General features: G+C 46.3%; 1 protein-coding gene across 5 annotated transcripts in view; it reads left to right on the top strand.

The window, feature by feature from the left end:
* LOC144689829 (CAP-Gly domain-containing linker protein 4-like) overlaps positions 1 to 20,890 on the top strand; it is a 350,052-nt gene that overhangs the window by 242,275 nt on the left and 86,887 nt on the right. For all 5 annotated transcript variants that reach the window (XM_078557236.1, XM_078557237.1, XM_078557238.1 and 2 more), the window contains 2 exons: positions 8,428 to 8,586; positions 16,278 to 16,421. In XM_078557236.1, the coding sequence (XP_078413362.1) occupies positions 8,428 to 8,586; positions 16,278 to 16,421 (303 nt within the window). The remainder of the gene's footprint in view (positions 1 to 8,427; positions 8,587 to 16,277; positions 16,422 to 20,890) is intronic.

The following is a 20,890-nucleotide window of genomic DNA, read 5'->3' on the forward strand; positions in this document are numbered from 1 at the left end:
AACTATTTAAAAGAATCTTTAAAATTAATTTTTGCATGTGTTGTGCTAACTCTGAAATTCTTGACTTTTTGCCAAGATTGTGATAGCAATAGCATGTTTTCTGCTGTTCCTTTGGTTTGTTGTGCTTCTTAATTTGTTTGCCAATATTAAGATTGAGGTGATGTATTAAAATTGCTTAACATTTTAACTGTTCGCTTCTTAGATTACTTGTACTTCTCCTACCAATGTTGTCACTGGGCCTATCTTAAATCTTCATTTAACATTTTCTACACTCTGCTGGAGTTGAACTGGCTGGTAACTTTTTCTTGTGAAATTCTTTCATTCACTTTCATTTCTCTCCTCCACTTTTGTGTCCCTTTTCTACATGTAAGATTTTCACTCCTCACTTTCATCTCTCTCTTTATAGAGTCATAGAGTTATACAGCACAGAAACAGGCCCTTCGGCCTGCCATGTCTGTGTCGGCCATCAAGCACCTATCTATTCTAATTCCATTTTCCAGCACTTGGCCCGTAGCCCTGTATGCTATGGCATTTCAAGTGCTCATCTAAATACTCCTTAAATGTGAGGGCTCCTGCCTCTACCACCCCGCCCAGTCAGTGTGTTCCAGATTCCAACCACCCTCTGGGTGAAAATGTTTTCCTCAAATCCCCTCTAAACCATCTGCCCCTTACCTTAAACCTATGCCCCCTGGTTATTGACACCTCCGCTAAGGGGAAAAGTTTCTTCCTATCTACCCTATCTATGCCCCTCATAATTTTGTATACCTCTATCAGGTCCCCCCTCAGCCTTCTCTGTTCTAAGGAAAACAACCCTAGCCTATCCAGTCTCTCTTCATAGCTGAAATGCTCCAGCCCAGGCAACATCCTGGTGAATAGCCTCTGCACCCTCTCCAGTGCAATTTATACAGCTCCAACATAATCTCCCTGCTCTTATATTCAATTGTGTGTTTCACAATTCATTTTGCTTTTTCTCTCTCATTCATTTTAATATCTCTCACCTTACTTTAATCTCTCTTTCTTCACTTTTTTCCCTCTCCCTTTCTCTCCCTGTTTTTTTCCTGTATTTCTCTTTTTCTCTTCAACAATTTTCTTTTCAATTTACCTTCTACAGCACTGGAGCTGCCATAGAAGAGCAGCACTGGGAAGATGAGATTGTTGGGAAGGGCCGTCAGTCAGCTATGGAGTGGGACTACAAGATATTTAGCAGGAAACACAATTACAAAAATGAAGTGGGAGGGAATTCTTCAAAAACAGAGGAGCAGAGAAGAGAAAATGGCTCTGGCTACATGTTGCTTTGGACTGTCCTGACCATCCGTTGCAGCAGTGGTTCCATCTGATAGATGTGACAGCGACAGGCATACATTTTCTCTCCTGCCTAATTACGAACCTGAGATCCAGCAGTCTATCAATTTAAATAGAGTGGATGGGTGTCCGCACAAACAGCAGCACAGCTTGGCCACCTGCTAGTTGGCAGAAGTGGAAATTGTAGTGTTGGAAAGCTGCTAAGGACCAGTGCAAGGAGGCATAGTCAATGATTATTGAGCATAGCAAAAACGGGCCCTTCTCCAGCAGCATTAGTTTGCAACCAGCTGCTACAAGAAATATAGGCATAGAAATCCTATAGTGCTGCACTCATTTTCAGGCATGAAACGGGTATCTAAAACAAAAACAAAAATACCTGGAAAAACTCAGCAAGTCTGACAGCATCTGCGGAGAGGAACACAGTTAATGTTTCGAGTCCGAATTCAGACTCGAAACGTTAACTGTGTTCCTCTCCACAGATGCTGCCAGACTTGCTGAGTTTTTCCAGGTATTTTTGTTTTTGTTTTGGATTTCCAGCATCCGCAGTTTTTTGCTTTTATCTAAATATCTAATATGGTTTAATGTGCTGGATGTGCTCTGCCTGTCACATTGGGTAGAGTTACTCCTTAGGCACCTAGAGCACACCAGAACTATCAAAAATGATGAATAAAATATTTGAATTAGGGTCTGACATTTCTTGCAGGATGCTTTTCTGATACAGGTCGGCCTCAATGAGGAGAAGCAACATAAAGAAGAGGAAGAGCAGAAGTAACGCTGGCCACCAGTAGATCTAGATGCCAGGGATCTCAGAGGCACGGGCTGAATTTTAACTCCCAAAAAAGGGTGGGCCAGATATTAAATTTTTTTAAAATTGAAATAGGAACACACTCACTTTGAATCTGCCCGCTTCTGGTTTCAATGGAGGCAGGATGAGGGACTAATGCATACGCAAGAGGTGGCTTTGTCATTTAAATATTACAGTGAAGATACACAGCCTCATTATTACAGTCATTCTATTTTCACTTTCTGTCGGTTGAATTTTCCAGGCCTTGGAAAACCCGACAAGTGAAAGAATGTGAGAAGCGCTGAATCTATGCATTAAGTGCCCTTACAGTACTGCTTGAGGACCAGTAGGAGCAGCAGTGTTTCCTTCAGGCCCAACAAGGTACCCAGTTAACGACTCCCCATAATCTCTCTGCACCCCCTGTCGCTATCGGATCACACCCCAACCACCACCTGCTCCCTGATCTGACTTCTCCCCCAGGATTGGATTCTACCCCGCCCTGCCACCATAAGATCTCTCCCAATTTCCCATTGGACTTACCTGCTGTCAGGCTTGTTCAGCTACAACCTTTAACTGCAGAAATTCTCACTTGACAGGCCTCTAGTTGGTCAATCAGTCTGGCTGTAGGTGGAAAACCTACAGGTAAACTCCAGGACATTCAGGGCACCCATACTTCCGGGATTCCCAATCTCAAAACAGCCTCTTGCTCCCTTCCCACTTCTGAGCTAAAATCCAAGCCCAGCTCATTGGTGTACATTGCGTGAACTATCTCTCCCGTCAGTCCCAGATCTTGATCACCACAGTCTTTACTTCCAATATCTGATTGCCTTCCTTCAGTCCGTCCTTATGGGTCTCACCCTCAATTCATCAACATCAAATCCGAAATTTTTTTAAAAATTAAACAACTGAATTTGTGTCAGACAAATAAATTTTTGTTAGTGGACTGTGCAGTGAGGTTTCTCCCCCACAGATGTACCACTTTTGAATTACTCTTACGAGTAACAATCTCTAATATTTAGTATCGCAAAGTTCTTGATAGAAATATACGGCTGGATTTTATGAGCTACCTGGAGGCGGGAAAGCAGATAGGAGGACCCATTAAAGAGGGCATCATGCCATGCCCATTCCTTCCTGCTCCTTCCACGATTTTATGAGCAGCAGGGGAGACGTTGGGTGGGCTGCCCGCTGGTGACCCAATTGAGGCCCTTAAGTGGGCAATTAATACCTTTTTAAGGGCCTCATCCTACCGCTGCTCAGATTTAACAGGTGGCAGGAGAAGCCTGCGACCAATATACTTCCTGACGGGATAACCCAGTGGGCTGCTAGCCAGTGAAAGTAGGGGGAGGGTACTTCCTTTCAGGGTCTCCGGTGCCAATCGAAGGCCCACCCATCCACAGTTTTCCCTCCATGCATCCACCTTCCCCTCCTCCAGCCTCTGCCAGCCCAGCCCTGGTGAGATCTTGGACTTAACCTTGATGTCCATAGTACAGTACTGGCAGTGGCCACCAATCCCAGTGGCGCTGCCTGTACTGCAGAGCTGCAGGCCTCCGATTAGCCAGCAGTTCTCTGAAGAGAGACTTCCTCCTGGGATGGAATGCAATTATAATAATTAAAGGTCCATGGCTGAAAAATTAAAGTGGGGCGAAAGGCCAAGCAGAGGCAGGTTCGCCCCCAACATTTATGCTGGGTGCGGGGAGCCCACCTGTGAAGTATTGCTTCCTGTTTCTTGTGATTTTTCTTTTCCCAATGTGCTTCATACATTGATTATATAATAATTTTGTGGATGCAGCACTGCACAAAACTAAATGAGGACATTAACAGTATAACTGTAGATATTTAAGCCCCGAATTTAACTTGGATTAGGAATTGGGTTGGCAGGGGCCAAGGAATGGCAAACCAGCTTGACCTTAGCATTGAGAGGTCTGGGTGTTTGTAATTCCAGAGCATCATTTGCATACCCAAAATTGATGGGAATCAAGAGGCAGGCAGCAGGGATGAATGGAATATTGGGCAACAGGAGGCTGCTACTAGTGAAAAAGGATGCACTTGTGCTTCTCCTGGACTCTACAAGAAAAGAAAAATTCACGTTTTCCTGTTGAGAATTTTCAGGCCCCAACTCCTCCTCCTTTCAGATTAACAGATTAAAATATCAGCTAGGCCCATGTGCAGTAATCAGAGCTTGATATTTAAAGGTTTTTGGTTCGTGTCCTACCTACCTGTTCGAAAGAGCAAATAAAAATTGTAAACTGCAGGAAAGGAAATAGACCTTGGCACTAAGCCTCTGGGACAATTCTACTTGCTCACCTGCCCAGTTACTGCTGGACAGGCAATGTTAAAATCACCTACTTAGTTTCAACATATACTAATTCAAATAAGAAAAGTGTCTCCACAAGCTATTGGAATATGAAAACAGAGATTACACCAGCCTAACCAGACAGTCTCTGGTTCTTCATGGTGGCCCGAAGATAGTGGGAATAGCATACTGCCTCAGGATGAAGGCATCATGGCTGTTGGCCAGAATAGTGGGAGTTCACCGACATGATAGTTTGGGCGTGATCACACACCAAATGCCCATTAATGGAGTGGAATCCCTTGTGGTTCCTGTATCTCTCCCTGTTGACATGTGAGACACGTAGAGCCACGTGTGCAGTCGATGGCTTCCAGCATCATTTGGAATCTGCTACCATAGCAAAGCTGCATGTCCACACATCCTGTTTCTCTCTGGTTAGAGAGAAAATGATTAACTTACCTTTCTTTGCATGCATGGCCTCCATCATCTCTCAGATGCAGTGATGGGTGGCATAATGGGTTATGATTACAATGTCACCTGTTCCCACTGGAAGGACACGATTATGTAGAAGTTCAGGGGATAGTAACCTTGATGGTCACTAGAAGCACCATCATTTCCTGGTGTGGGGCTGCAGGCCTTGTTGAAGGAGGTGGCACAATTATGTGACCACCCCTGTGATGAATCTCAGATGTCTCACACTTTGCTCCTAGGTGAGGTAGAGGTTTGAGAGTGCTCCATGAAAACTTGTAGTGGGCAGGGCTTTCTGGGGAGATTCTTCCCCCTCCCCACTCTGTGTAGAACTTCCCTTCTTTGCAGACTCTGTTCCATTTATTTGTTCTGTTGCAGAATCAGAGGCAACTACAGCCCCACATATCTGTTGCAACCTTTGTATGGACAGTTTACTAAATCCTCTGCTCTCCCTGTGAGGATCTAGCAACACTCCCTGCCAAATCCAGAATTTACTACAATACCTCCAAAAACACTCTGCAGTATTTCCACAAACTTTGCAGTAGGAAAAATCCAATGCACCTCACTTGCAAGTTGCATTGCTAGCCCTTTAAACAGTGCAAGCAGGGGTCTCACATGCATGTTCAGCTTTGAATGATTAACACGGGTTCACTGGACCCATGCAGTCCAAATTTCAAAAACATGTATCAAATCAGCTGATCTGCCAGTTTCAGAATTTCCTGGGCCACGTTGGGCGGGCTTGGTGGGAGCGGTTGTGGAGCTGACTGCCGCCTGCGATTGGCTCTGCACTGCCATTTTACGCGGGTGGGCCAATTAAGTCCCGCTCAGCCCTACCTGTGCCGGCGGGGGGAGGAAGGAGAGTCGGGGCCAGTGCTCTTTTGCGCATGTGCGCGAAAGAGCACTTCAATCTCCCTGATGTACAGAGCTGCCTCGGAGATTGAAGTGCTTTTGGAAAACATAAATAAATGTAATAAAAATTTATTGAAACATGTCCCCTCATGTGACTGTGTTACATGAGATGGGACATGTTTTTATTTTTCTGAAAATTTTTTTATTTCATTCGTAAATTGACAGAAATCTTTGTATCCTCACTGGCTACAGGTGAGGTCCCAGAGGATTGGAGAATGGCCAATGTTGTTCCATTGTTTAAGATGGATATCAGGGATAATCCAGGAAATTACAGGCCGGTGAGCCTTACGTCAGTGGTAGGGAAATTATTGGAGAAGATTCTTCGTGACAGGATTTACTATCATTTGGAAACAAATGGGCATATTAGTGAGAGGCAGCATGGTTTTGTGAAGGGGAGGTCGTGTCTCACTAACTTGATCGAGTTTTTCGAGGAAGTGACAAAGGTGATCGACAATGGAAGGGCAGTGGATGTTATCTACATGGATTTCAGTAAGGCCTTTGACGAGGTCCCTCATGGCAGACTGGTACAGAAGGCAAAGTCACACGGGATCAGAGGTGAGCTGGCAAGATGGATACAGAATTGGCTTGGTCATAGAAGACAGAGGGTAGCAGTGGAAGGGTGCTTTTCTGAATGGAGAGCTGTGACTAGTGGTGTTCCGCAGGGATCAGTGCTGGGACCTTTGCTGTTTGTAGTATACGTAAATGATTTGGAGGAAAATGTAACTGGGCTAATTAGTAAGTTTGCAAACGACACTAAGATCGGAGGAGTTGCAGATAGTGAAGAGGATTGTCGAAGGATACAACGGGATATAGATCGGTTGGAGACTTGGGCAGAGAAATGGCAGATGGAGTTTAATCCGGACAAATGCGAGGTAATGCATTTTGGAAGGCCTAATACAGGTAGGAATTATACAGTAAATGGCAGAACCCTTAAGTGCATCGACAGGCAGAGGGATCTGGGTGTACAGGCCTACAGGTCACTGAAAGTGGCAACGCAGGTGGATAAGGTAGTCAGGAAGGCATATGGCATGCTTGCCTTCATTGGCAGGGGTATTGAGTATAAAAGCTGGGAAGTCATGCTGCAGCTGTATAGAACCTTGGTTATGCCACACTTGGAATATTGCATGCAATTCTGGTCACCACATTACCAGAAGGATATGGAGGCATTGGAGAGGGTGCAGAGGAGGTTTACCAGGATGCTGCCTGGTCTGGAGGTTATTAGCTATGAGGAGAGGTTGGAGAAACTCTGATTGTTCTCACTAGAGCGACGGAGATTGAGGGGCAACTTGATAGAAGTTTACAAAATATGAGTGGCATGGACAGAGTAGATAGTCAGAAGCTATTTCCCAGGGTGGAAGATTCAATTACTAGGGGACATAGATTTAAGTTGAGAGGAGAAAACTTTAGAGGAGATGTGCGGGGCAAGTTTTTTACGCAGAGGGTAGTGAGTGTCTGAAATTCGCTGCCACAGGAGGTGGTGGAAGCAGATACGATAGTGGTATTTAAGAGGCAGCTTGACAAATACATGAATAGGATGAGAATAGAGAGATACGGACCCCGGAAGTGCAAAATGTTTTAGTTTGACAGGCAATATGATCGGCGCAGGCTTGGAGGGCCGAAGGACCTGTTCCTGTGCTGTACTTTTCTTTGTTCTTTGCTTGTAAAAGGTTTAGGAAACCTCACCCCGCTTGTGGATGAGGTTTCCTAAAAAACGTAAAGGCCACTTGGCCTTTTAGCCTGCCCGTCAACCGTAAGGTTGGACGGGCAGCATAAACTTGAAATTAATTACCTACTTAATGGCCTTAATAGGCCTTTCAATTATCGGCGAGCGCACAGCCGATTCCAGCGCACACCCGCCAAACATAACATCATGAGACAGCGTGATGATGTCAGGATGCACGACGTCATCGCGCGTCATTTTATGCGTCGGCGTGTCGGGCCCGCCCCCGCACGCCGACTGAAAAATCCTGGCCTTGGTGTACATAAGTCATGCCTGTATTAACACTTGGCTGAAAGTGCTGAAACTGGCTGGAAGTGCTGCGTATGCCATTTTCTGACTTTGCAGCACTGATGGGGTAATAGAACCAAATTTTGCAGCTGACATGATGGGTGTTACATACTTGGAAGTACCAGGTAACTTTATACCTGTGGCTCCCAAAGCTCTCCACCACTGTGGTTTTCTTCATGTCATGTTTTTGCCTGTTGCAGACTAATTGACAGAGATTGATTGTTATGATTAGTCAACAACTTTATTATTGTTCTTTAGTGTGACTACCAGGAAAGTCGAAGGTGAATTCGGTTGAACTTGGTCTTTTTCATGCACCCTATGTCATAAAACAGTTCTAAGTGGAAATTCATCGAATAATGAAATCAAAACCAGAGAAGCAAAAATGTCAGTGTACTAAAAGGGAAAAAGAAATGCCCAAAATGGCAAAATGAAAGATGGAAAAGGTCAAGAACAAAATTGTATTTGCATAATCCTTCTCTACAGAAAAAAGCCCCTCAATTAATGAAAATTAATTTTTGAATTTTATGTAATTTGTATGCTGAAGAATGATTTGACCTATTGTGCTTTATGTGCCTTTAATTTCAGTATTTCTGTAACTTTAATTTACCTTGTTCTCTTTTCTCACATTCTCCCTTTCTCTCTGTTCAACATATGCTGTCTATCCAGTTTCTCTGCCTGGGTCATTCTGCTCTTCATCCTCGTCTACCTCTTCAATAGAAAGCAGACAATCCAAACAAAGGCAGCCACCCACACGACAACGGAATTTGGCCAACTCAAAGAAGCTGGCAACGAAGCCAGCACCTGCCATCACCAGGACAACTATGGGTATTTTTTTAATATTCATTAAAGTAAACCATATAAGCATTTAATCATTACATTATTGGAAGAAAATTTTTACAGTCAATTGAATTTATTGAAATCTACTAAACCAGGACCATGTCAAGTCAAGTTCAATGGATTTTGTGATATGGGAGTGCAGTGCGTGTAAAGTGTATTAACTACTAATTAATGTACTCATCATGGCACTTTCATTTTTCACTAACTCTTACTTCTGTATCATTTAAGTGGTGTAGGCAGAACAACTGTGAGAATGATACTGGCTAGCCAATGCAGAATGACGCTGGACACTATAAATATTAAATGAAGCAGAATTTATAAGCTTTATATTAATTCCTGGGCAGGAATGTGACTGAGCAAACTACTGGCCTTTTTGGAAGCAGTAGCAGTGAGGTTCAACCGATTTTGATGAAGAACCTCAATTGCATACCTGACCAAAACAGCAGTTCACCTGGGATCCAGTGTAACTATAATCCATTCAATCTTCATTTGTGACATTGTGAATGTTCTCATTGTAATAGAATAATGTGGCTAGCATCCAGGTGTACAATTTTGCAAATGAAACGTGTAATACAGTGTTTAAAGCACATTTCATTTATGAAAAATTGCAGATATTATACATTAATTGCACAAGATTAAGATAGTGCATTCAGGAAAATAGTTGAATTATTGTTTTTATTTGTGTGACTGGAGGTGCAGTTATAGTTTGATGTCAAGGTTAACAATCCATTCAACTGCTTCAGCTGGCATAGTGAATGATTGTGATGTCACCAAGTATGGATCTCTCAGGGCAGAAGCTTAGTATGTGGGCAATAGTCTGACTTGGATGGCCACAGCAACTGTGAGCTGTTCCTCATGTTCCACTTGTGGAGCAAGTTGCCACATTTTCCCTGGCCCATCTTCCAGCAGTTGGGGGTTATCCAGCTCTTCCATGGAAGGTTGAAACCTAGGACCTCGCCACTCGGGTCAGTCACCAAGTTGTTGATGGTAATGTTTGCAGTCAGCCAGGAGTTCCACCATCAAGAGATGGGGCTGTTGTGAATTTGTAGGATGTAGAGTGTATTCCAGTCGGGGCTATGGGATGTCAGACGAGTGCATGGTTTTTCTTTTGAGGTCCTGTGTCAGTGGGGATGATTTGTTAGCAGTCAGCTGGTGGTGTTCTTTGAGGAAGATGTTTTCTCTGTGGACGTCAGGAGGTTCAATGTGTGCTAGCACAGGAAGCCACTCGAGCTGTATTGCTCTCAACATACCAGAAATAATCCTCATGACTTCCCGGAGGCGAATATCTACCACGTTTGTGTGGCGGCTCCTGAGTTGGGTAGATCAAGGTGAGTAAAGCAGTGTGTAGTTTGCTTCCCCAGGAGGTACCTCCAGTTTACGTATGAGATACAGTCTCATCTTGACCTGGCTGTGGTGTTCTGGCGGTGTTGTACAGTCAAGAGTGAGAGGAGGGAAACAGAAACTTTCACGTGGTCCTTCAAGTTTTCCAACTTGAAAACCTGTGAATTAATGCTGTCAAGAGGGTGACCGAACCCCAGCCATCAGGCATCCGGTCCAAGCAATAGAAACCTACTGGAAAAAGGTTGAATAATTGAAAAGAATGTTTACAATAGTGAGGCTTATCAACTTTCATGCAATTGCGAGTCAGTGCAATTCATCCTATGGAGTGAGTTACTCAGGAGCATCTCTCAGAGTCATACCATGTGCTTATTTTTACTTTTTAATGGGCATTTGCAAAAGTCTAGGGGCAATTTTAGCCTAACCACCATCAGAAAACTGATAAGATCAGGTGCAACATTGATTTTATACCCTGCCTGTTTTACTCTCCATTGAAATCAGGGAGGATAATATTGGATGAGATGACATCGTAAGAAGATTTAGAATCTATAACATTACTGTTAATGGTTGTTCTCCCACCGAGGGAGGGTGGAGGCGGAGTACAAAAATTCACCCCTGCCTGTCCTGACATGGCTGATCCTAGCCAAGAGTGCCTGTAAGAGCATCACAATCAGTTCGGCACCCCAGGAATATCAGCAGAAAATTCTGCTCCTGATCACTACTGCCATTGGAAGTACGTCTCTAAAGGTTAAGGAAGAACAGTACCAGCCTCAGTTGTGGTGAGACCTGTGGTAAAATAGCCCATCAAAGCTCACATATGAATTATTGTCATTTGGACTGAGGATGGTCAGTGCTGGTGGACTGATATTCCACCTTGAAATATATACCCTTTACAGATTTGACTTTTTCTCAACACCTTTGTTCATGTTTGTTCACGTTATACAGGAATTTCCATAAGCAGACCAAGCACTCTGTGTGTTTACACAATTCCCAAGCTTTGTGATCTGAGGAGGGGAGGGCGGGTGGGGCATCAGGGTGTCCTATTGATTGAAGATCAGGGCAGTGCTAGAATTTTATCTTGATGAGAGATTGTGAGCTTGCTGGTCCTGGTGATTCCCTGAAGATCAGGGAATGACAGGGCTGTGAAGGACTGAGGAGTCCTTCAGAGGTCAAGGGGGAACACTCCTGCAGCTCTGGCCTAGAAGGAGTTCAATGACAGGCAAAATAATAAACTTTACTAGGACCTCTTCTGGTCAGCCAGCTACTCCTGCCTGGTTACTGTCAGGTGATAGACAGTTCAAGATTCCCCTGGTTGGATCTTACAAATTATTTAATCAGGCCTTGACTTTTGAATTTTAAGTGAGCCCCAGCCTGCTTTTATCAGGACCTTGTCCAGGGCTTACATCAACGATGTTAAAATTACAGCAGCCAAGAACACAGTGACTTGGAGCCGGGGACTCGATTTTAGGATTTTGACTCTTCGCCTGATCCTTTCCCGCCCATCAAGGGTGGGATTAGGGTTAAAATCAAAACCATTGAGCAACATCGAATATTGGATGAACTGCATTCTTGTCCATTTAAATATTGGCAAGGCTAAAAATTTCATATCCTAGCTACTGAATCCATGTCCCTTAGCAGCAACTGGGCGGAATTTTCCATGCCCACTGGCATCGGACGTCATGGCGGTTGTGAGCAGACAATATGGAGGCCAAAAATTAGTTTCACAACATCATGAAGACAGTTTGCAATCCTCCGTTCCGCCCATCAATGGCAGACCACGTTTCCCGCTGCTGCACGTTGGGAACTTCATTGTAATACATCTGCATATCATTATAAGCCAAGCTCCCTGGAATCATCCCCCCACGCTAGATCATCCGTGCATTAATCATGCTGACATGTTTCACAACTGAACATAAGCGACATGCACCTGGCAAGCTGCACTTCGTTCGGGACTTTGAGGGTTGTTTGCCTAACTTGCTTTGGGCAGCACAAATGTTCATTAGTGCCAGGCTTCGCAGGCAGCACCAAATCACTTTTAGGGGGCTCCCGGGCAGGTCTGTACTTACGAGACCTGTTGTAAGGTGGGGGTGGCTTTTCATGGCTGCAGGTCTATGGCTTGCTTGGGAAAGGGGGAGAAGTGGCCTCAGGCAAGGGAAGAGGCTATAGGGCTAGGGCATTGCTGGGGAACGGGGGTATCCCAGGGTGTGTGAGGGCACATGTTGATCTGTGCAAGTGGCTTCAAGAGGGTGAGGGCTGAGGAGGCAGTCTCCAGAGGAGATGAGGCCAGATGGAGATGTGTCAGAGAGTGAGTGGTGATGTCCCTTGAGCTGGCAGTGAGTGAGATGCCAGTGAATGTGTGATGGACTTGAGTGTGTGAGTTTAAAGTGATGAGATAGTTGCCTTACCCTGGTGGCACGGAGGAGACAATCCATCCTCTTTCTGCACTGGATGGCCAACCCCTTGTGTGCAACATTGGCACTGACCACCACTGCCACTGCCTCCCAAACCAGAGTGGTGACACTGTGGCCAGAGCAGGGGTAGAGACAATTGTGGAGGGCTCAAACAGTGTTCAGAAGGTGTCCCAGGCACACGTCATTGAATTGGCCGGGGGGGGCGGGTTGTGGCTGCTGTCTTCTTGTCTTTCAGGGCCATGTCTTCTGTGCAGCAGTCCTAGGCTGGAAGCACTGAGAAGTGTGCATGTGGCTGCACTTTAAATATGGCACCCAGCATGTGGAAGCGGCAAGGTGATGGCATGGCAGGTGAATTGGAGGCAACCTGCCAGCAAAATGGCGTGTTTCCCAGGAATGCATGATCAATGAGGTGGGATTGGGATGAAAACCTGCCCGGATGGTGGTGGAAGTCCCGCCTTAACAATTAACATCCCTCTGAGCATTAAATGCATCAGGGCTTGACCCTGCCTTTTTCACCAAGGGGATGGGGACCCCAGCATCCCGTTAAATCTAGCTCACTGTCTAATGTCTTCCGTTTTGACAGGAATAGACTCCATTCAACTATTGGGGCAGAATTTTATGCTGATCGGGTGGGCGCGTGCCTGACCCAATCAGACGTGAAATCGTGCGAGATAACGTTGGGCGTGCTTCCTGACGTTATCCTGCACTTGAGTGATATTCCGGTCAGTAGGTGCGCACAAAATTCGGAAGTACGTCTGCTGACAATTAAGAGGGCAATTAAGCCCATTAACGGAGCAGTTGACTCTGATTTTTCGTGGTCTGTCCAACCTTACAGTTGGCGGACGGGCGAATCGGCCAGGCAGCCTGTACGTTTTTCATGAAACCTCATCCAAGGGCAGGATGAGCTTTCTATTGTGAAATAAAAGAAAAATCTGTGGGCAGCACTTTTATCATCTATATTTTCAGGTGCCTGATTCTGGTGTTTGGACGTTTTTTTTCCGGCATTTTGAAGCTTTATTTGATGGTTTTCAGGTCTGCAGTTCCCTGAGGCAGCTCTCTGCTTTCAGAGAGCTTTCTCTCAACACTCACCCGTGTTGGCATCATGGCCCTCCCTCTTCCTGCCCTCACCCTGACAGCGATCCCTGGGGCCAGTTGTGGTCAGCGGTCCATTTCCCGGCCAATCCTGGGACTGGCGATCATACCTGCCCACCCAACTACAAATTCAGGCCTTGGGCCAGAATATAACACACACTTGCGTGATATTTCAGTTGGTGGGTACTCATGGAAGTCAGCAGCGCGCCAGCCAACAATTAAAAGGCCTATTAAGGCCATTAAAGTGGGCAGGCAAAAAGGCCAAGTGGCCTTTGCATTTTTCAGGAAACCTCATTCATGGGCGGGCTGAGGTTTCCAACAGCAAATGAAAATAAAATAAAAATTTTAACATTTCATTAATAACATGTCCCTTCTCATATGCCAGAGTCACATGAGGGGACATGTTTTATAACATTTTTAAAATCTTTATTTTTAATGTTCAAAACTCTTCAGAGCTGCCTCAGGGAGCTTTTCCTGTGTGCATGCGCGAACTTGCGCTCTCGCCCTCCTTCCCCCCCAAACAAGCAGTGCTGAGCGCTGCCACACACGTTGCTCACTGGGCGGGCCTTAGTTGCCCCACCAGTGTGAAATCACAGTCTGGCCCCGATCGCGGGCAGTGGTTGGCTTCCCGACGACTTCCCCGCCCCTGCCGAGCCCGCCCAATGATGGAAAATCTTGGCCTTGGTATTTTTAAGAATCTCATAACAACAGAAATATATGCTATGTACAACATGGAGGGAGAGAAAAACAAAAACAGAATTACCTGGAAAAACTCAGCAGGTCTGGCAGCATCGGTGGAGAAGAAATCAGTTAACGTTTCGAGTCTTCATGACCCTTCGGCAGAACTGAGTATAGTTAGGAGAAAGGTGAAATATAAGCTGGTCTAAGGTGGGGGGGCGGGGGGAGAGAGAAGTTGAGGGTGTGGTGATTGTGGAGATAAGCAAGCAGTGATAGGAGCAGATAATCAAAAGATGTCACAGACAAAAGGATCAAAGAGGTGTTGAAGGTGGTGATATTGTCTAAGAAAAGTGCTAATTAAGAATGGAAGACAGGATACTCAAGGTACAGCTCTAGTGGGGGTGGGGTGGAAAGACTAAGAAAGTTTTAGTTTTAGATTTAAAAATAATGGAAATAGGTGGGAAAAGAAGAATCTATATAAATTATTGAAAAAAAAAGGAGGGGGGAGAAACGGGGTGGGGATGGGGGGAGGGGGAGTTTAAGATCTAAAGTTGTTGAATTCAATATTCAGCCCGGAAGGCTGTAAAGTGCCTAGTTGGAAGATGAGGTGCTGTTCCTCCAGTTTGCGTTGGTCTTCACTGGAACAATGCAGCAAGCCAAGGACAGACATGTGGGCAAGAGAACAGGGTGGAGTGTTAAAATGGCAAGCGACAGGGAGGTTTGGGTCTTTCTTGCGGACAGACCGCAGGTGTTCTGCAAAGCGGTCGCCCAGTTTGCGTTTGGTCTCTCCAATGTAGAGGAGACCGCATTGGGAGCAACGAATGCAGTAGACTAAGTTAGGGGAATGCAAGTGAAATGCTGCTTCACTTGAAAGGAGTGTTTGGGCCCTTGGACGGTGAGGAGAGAGGAAGTGAAGGGGCAGGTGTTGCATCTTCTGCGTGGGCATGGGGAGGTGCCATAGGTGGGGGTTGAGGAGTAGGGGGTGATGGAGGAGTGGACCAGGGTGTCCCGGAGGGAACGATCCCTACGGAATGCCGTCAGGTGGGGTGAAGGGAAGATGTGTTTGGTGGTGGCATCATGCTGGAGTTGGCGGAGGATGATCCTTTGAATGCGGAGGCTGGTGGGGTGATAAGTGAGGACAAGGGGGACCCTATCGTGTTTCTGGGAAGGAGGAGAAGGCGTGAGGGAGGATGCGCGGGATATGGGCCGGACACGGTTGAGGGCCCTGTCAACGACCGTGGGTGGAAAACCTCGGTTAAGGAAGAAGGAGGACATGTCAGAGGAGCTGTTTTTGAAGGTAGCGTCATCAGAACAGATACGACGGAGGCGAAGGAACTGAGAGAATGGGATGGAGTCCTTACAGGAAGCGGGGTGTGAGGAGCTGTAGTCGAGGTAGCTGTGGGAGTCGGTAGGCTTGTAATGGATATTGGTGGACAGTCTATCATCAGAAATTGAGACAGAGAGGTCAAGGAAGGGAAGAGAAGTGTCAGAGATGGACCATGTGAAAATGATGGAGGGGTGGAGTTTGGGAGCAAAATTAATCCCCATCCCCACCCCGTTTCTCCCCCCTCCCTTTTTTTTCAATAATTTATATAGATTCTTCTTTTCCCACCTATTTCCATTATTTTTAAATCTAAAACTAAAACTTTCTTAGTCTTTCCACCCCACCCCCACTAGAGCTGTACCTTGAGTATCCTGCCTTCCATTCTTAATTAGCACTTTTCTTAGACAATATCACCACCTTCAACACCTCTTTGATCCTTTTGTCTGTGACATCTTTTGATTATCTGCTCCTATCACTGCTTGCTTATCTCCACAATCACCACACCCTCAACTTCTCTCTCCCCCCGCCCCCCCACCTTAGACCAGCTTATATTTCACCTTTCTCCTAACTATACTCAGTTCTGCCGAAGGGTCATGAAGACTCGAAACGTTAACTGATTTCTTCTCCACCGATGCTGCCAGACCTGCTGAGTTTTTCCAGGTAATTTTGTTTTTGTTTTGGATTTCCAGCATCCGCAGTAGCTTTTAGCTTTTTGTTTTTATCTATGGAGGGAGAGAATATCGCTGAGAGGAAAGAATAGAGGAAGAATTAATAAATAGTAATCATCTTAAAATGCAGTTTACTTTAACTTTACACATTTTGATTGTTTAAATTAGGTTTGCGGAAGCGAGCTCCATCTGTTGGCAGCCTGGGATTTGCAGAAACAGATAAGATTGAAATGCAAATTGGAGATCGTGTAGTTGTGGTTGGACAGAGGAGTGGAATAATACGATTTTATGGGAAGACGAGCTTTGCGCCAGGTAAGTTAATTGGATTTAATAAAACTAATAATTCTATACTTGTTATAACAAATGAGAACACTCATCTGTTTTCATTAAAGAATTAGGAGTTCTTAAAGGATATGTTGCCTACCCTCTTTCTTGCTCACTTTCCATGCTTCCCCTAGGCCTTGTTTCTGATCTTTGCCAGCTCTGCCATTCTGCAAATGTCTCTCTTCTGTCCTGCTGATCAAGTTGGCAATTAATGCCCACTTAGGACCTCGTCCTGCTGCCGCTGGTATTAACCCAGCAGTGGGTGGAGGGGGTTGCTGATGATGTGACGTGCATGACAAGCAAATCCTGGCATGTTTGCTTCCAGCTCCCAGTGAGCGTCCCATATTCAAATTGGCACTCAGCGGCTGATTGAGGAACTCGGCATCAGGAAGAAGGGGGTGTTGTGGTGGAGCCTGCTGAGAGCCATCCCCTGCCCTTGCTGCCGACTCCCTTTCACCCTCCCTCTGCAGTGACCCCTACCTCATGCACTCTTCCTGCCATCACTCACCCGTGCCCTGGGTCCTTGGCCTCGGGTGGGTGTCGTTTCGGCTGACATCCAAAAGAACTACTGGCCTCTGATTGGCTGGCAGCCCTTGGGGGATGGGACTTCCGGCCCGCGGGGTTCTGATACGGGGAAAGGGCCCGCCGGTGGCTTGCCAAGTGCCTGATTGGCATGTAATACTACCAGGCCTTCCCAGGAAGAGACTACACAAGGCTCTTGCCGGCTTTCCAGTGGGCAGGAGAGACCCCTGTTGCTGGCACAGATTCTGCCCAGGGTTTTAAGGACTGTTGGTTAGGTTGCATGTAGACCTGGTTATCCTAAATGCAGGAAGCCCAGCACCGCCTGTGCTTAGGATAGCCCAATTTCTGAAAGTGCTCCCAAAAATATTAGGCTCTTCATTAACATGTGCAAGGGGCCTAACAACCACCAATGAAACCTAAAAAAAACCACAAAGTAAGATTCTGTATTTACGCCATTGAAACTCAGCTCAATATCACCTCTCTCTACCCCTGCATTGTCTCTAAATTGTCAGACTGCTTGTCTGACGTCCTGTAGTAGATGAGCAAAAGCAGAATATTGGGAAGACCAAGGCCATTGTCTTTGGTCCCCTCCACAAACGTCATCCACAAACTCCGTTCTCAAGCCACTGACCTCTCCTGCTCCCTGGCAGCTGTCTGAGGCTGAACCAGGTAGTTTGCAACCTTGGTGTTGTATTTGACCCTGAGATGACCTTCCAACCACATATCTGCACCATCACTAGGACTGCTTACTTGGCCTTAGGTAATGCCACCTGCATCCAGCCATGACTCAGCTCATCTGCTGCTGAAACTCTCATCCTTATGTTTGTTACCTCTAACTTGACTATTCCTGTGCACTCCTGACCAGGCTCCCATCTTCCACCCTCCATAAATGTAAGTCCATCCAAAGCTTTGCTGCCTGTATCCTAACCCCTCTGCTCGCTGACTTATACTGGCTCCTGTACATGTACATACATTGTGCCTGTTTCAGCTGAACAAAATAAGTTACAGCCATTTGCTGACTCATTTCTCAGGAAAATGCTTTGACCAATCAGGGCCAAGCTGCTTGTTTAAATTTCAAACACTGCTTGGCAGTTAACTGTTAGTCACCATCAGTGGACAGTCACCATCACCAGACAATCTCCATGGCAATGCCACTTGCTAACCAATCAGCACTCTCTTCATGTACAGTATAATTTGTTGTTTTCCCCCTTATTCTTGTATTCTTGTGAGTGTCCTGATGAGTGCAAGCTGAAAAGCTGAGACATGTCTCTTTTTTCAGCAACACCTTTTACTATGTTAAAGAAACTATATAAATACATGTTATTATGTGGTCAGATTTACAGAATCCAGATGAGAATGTAAAGTTAACCTCATATAGCAAAGAGGAAAATTTAAAAAAGGGATGGTAGGACTGAAAAGAATCAGAATCTTCTAAACAAGAATAATGTCCATAATGTTATGATCCCCAGCTGAGGTTACCACTGGACAAGCGTGATTCCAGGTGGAACCCAGCTCAATAGATTCTAGCTTTTATTTGTTTGTTTAGATACGTGGAGAGTGGCTGCTGAACAGAGTCACCGGAGTCAGCCAATGAACTTTTAACAAAAGAATAAAACATTTATTAAACAAGAAAAGATGAACTATATTATAATAGTCCTTCACCCAATACCTTTACAGATATATACAGATTTGTAAGGATTGAACACAAGTTACCTTATACTCTAATGTTCACAGTGAGTACAGTCCATGTAAACCTATGGCGACCTGTGGTCAGACACACCACACTCTGAAACCAAGAGCAGAATTTTCCTGTTGGCGTGCAGGGGCAGGCCCCGCATGTCCCTGCGTAAAATGACGCGCAGTGACGTCGGGCGAAAGTCCCGACGTCACCGCGCGCCATTGCGATATTTTATTGGGCGGGCACGCAATGATATCCGATGTGTGCCCGCCATTAATTAACAGGCCACTTAAGGCCCTTGACTCACCAATCAACGCTGATTTTTTGGCGCCTGTGCAATCTTCAGGTCGGCGCACAGGTGCAACGGGCAGGCAGGTACAGCACGTTTGTATAAACCTCATCCACGGGCGGGATAAAAGGTCTCACTGGGGTCGTGAGTGTGCTCTCTCAAGTATTGATTTTTCAAAGTTTTTGAAACTTGCCTGTGTGATCTGCAATACTTCAAAATGCATGTCAGTTGCTTTGTCTGGACTCTTAACCTTCAGGTCAGCACTCTGCAGTGAGGAATCTTTTTTGGGCCTGCAAGTTTCAGGAAGCCTTCCCTTAGCCTGGGATGGGAGCTGAACTGTCCACCAGAGGCACCTCCTCTGAGGAGAAAGGGAGGGCTAGAAGGGGGAGGAGACCAAGAGTGGACATTCAGCCGCCAGGGGAGCCACCTTTGGGAGGACAGACGCAGGCACAAGGGGCGCAGGGCCAAGAGGTACACCAAGATGGAAGGGGCCGCAGAGGACGCCAGTGTCCTGCTGCCAGCGTATACAGGCGGCGAAGCAGCTACCTCAATATGTCTGAGGTGCAGTGCCGAAGGAGGCTCTGTCTCTCAAGGGGGACAGTCAACTACATCTGTCAGATGATTGGGCATGAGATCTCTGCTAACTGTGTGGGTGGACACCCCATGCCAGTGGCTCTAAAGGTCACAGCTGCTCAACTTCTATGCCGCTGGCTCCTTCCAGGGGTCGGTGGGTGATCTTTGCAGTGTCTCCCAATCAGCTGTCCACACTAGTCTCAAGCGGGTTACAGACGTTCTGTTTAGGCATGCATTGACTTTCATCCACTTCTGTTGGGACGAGGCAAGCCAGACACAGTGAGCCAGAGGCTTCGCGGCTATTGCTGGCTTCCCCCGCGTCCAGTGTGCAATAGACTGTACACATGTGACCATCAAAGTGCCAGCAGGTGAGCCCGGTGCCTTCAACAACTGGAAGGGCTTCCACTCCATGAACGTGCAGATAGTGTATGATCACAGGATGCTGATTTTGCAAGTCTGTGCAAGGCACCCAGACAGCTCCCACGACGCCTGCATCCTCAGACACTCCCAGATGATGGGGCTGTTCAGTGCTCCAGACCGGCTGGATGGATGGCTGCTGGGTGACAAGGGATATCCCCTGAGAAGGTGGCTCATGACGCCTCTCTGCCATCCAAGAACAAAAGATGAGCAGCGGTACAATAGGAGCCACGCCTCCACAAGATGGAGAGAACCATCAGTCTTCTCAAGATGCGTTTCCGATGCCTGGACCGCTCAGGGGGCACACTCCAGTACCCCCCCAGATCGTGTGTCAGTGATAGTGGTTGCATGCTGCGCTCTCCACAATCTTGCGCTGGAAAGGGGGGACGCAGTGGACAATGAAGACATCGATGCAGTGGCTGCGGCTGCACACGCTGAGTCTAGCAGTGCGTCCTAGGATGAGCATACACAGGGAAATGCTGAGGGGATAGACGCTGACCTGGGCATACTGCAGGGAGGAGGGGACACCTGGGAGGCTTTAATCCGACGAACCTTCAGCTAGCACACCACAGATGGAGATCCAGGACAAGCCTGGGCTGTAGGCTCGATACTCGATACCTAAGTGCCAAATCTGCCAGGTTATGAACAGTAACTAAGGGCCTTGTTAATAAAGCTGAATGTCCCATTAAGCACACATAACATTTTTGGAAACCATACACATGCAGAAGAAAAGAGGCATCCTCAGCCATGGTCACATGTCTGAATTTAATATCACAAGCAAAGAAACTTAAGCCATAAAAATGGCAATGGTGTTCCAATTCAAAGCAAATCATAAAAACTTCACCTCGGGCCAATACAAAAGCAACAGTGATAAGCCCGTGGTGTGCCTAAGGTGCCTTATGTTTACATTTCCGGGTGCTATGTCTTGGCGCTGCCCCATCGCTGGAGACAGCCTGCTGGCTCTGCTGCCCTGTTGGC

The sequence above is a fragment of the Cetorhinus maximus genome, chromosome 14 (genome assembly GCF_964194155.1).
Source record: "Cetorhinus maximus chromosome 14, sCetMax3.hap1.1, whole genome shotgun sequence".
In the NCBI taxonomy this organism is placed as follows: Eukaryota; Metazoa; Chordata; class Chondrichthyes; order Lamniformes; family Cetorhinidae; genus Cetorhinus; species Cetorhinus maximus.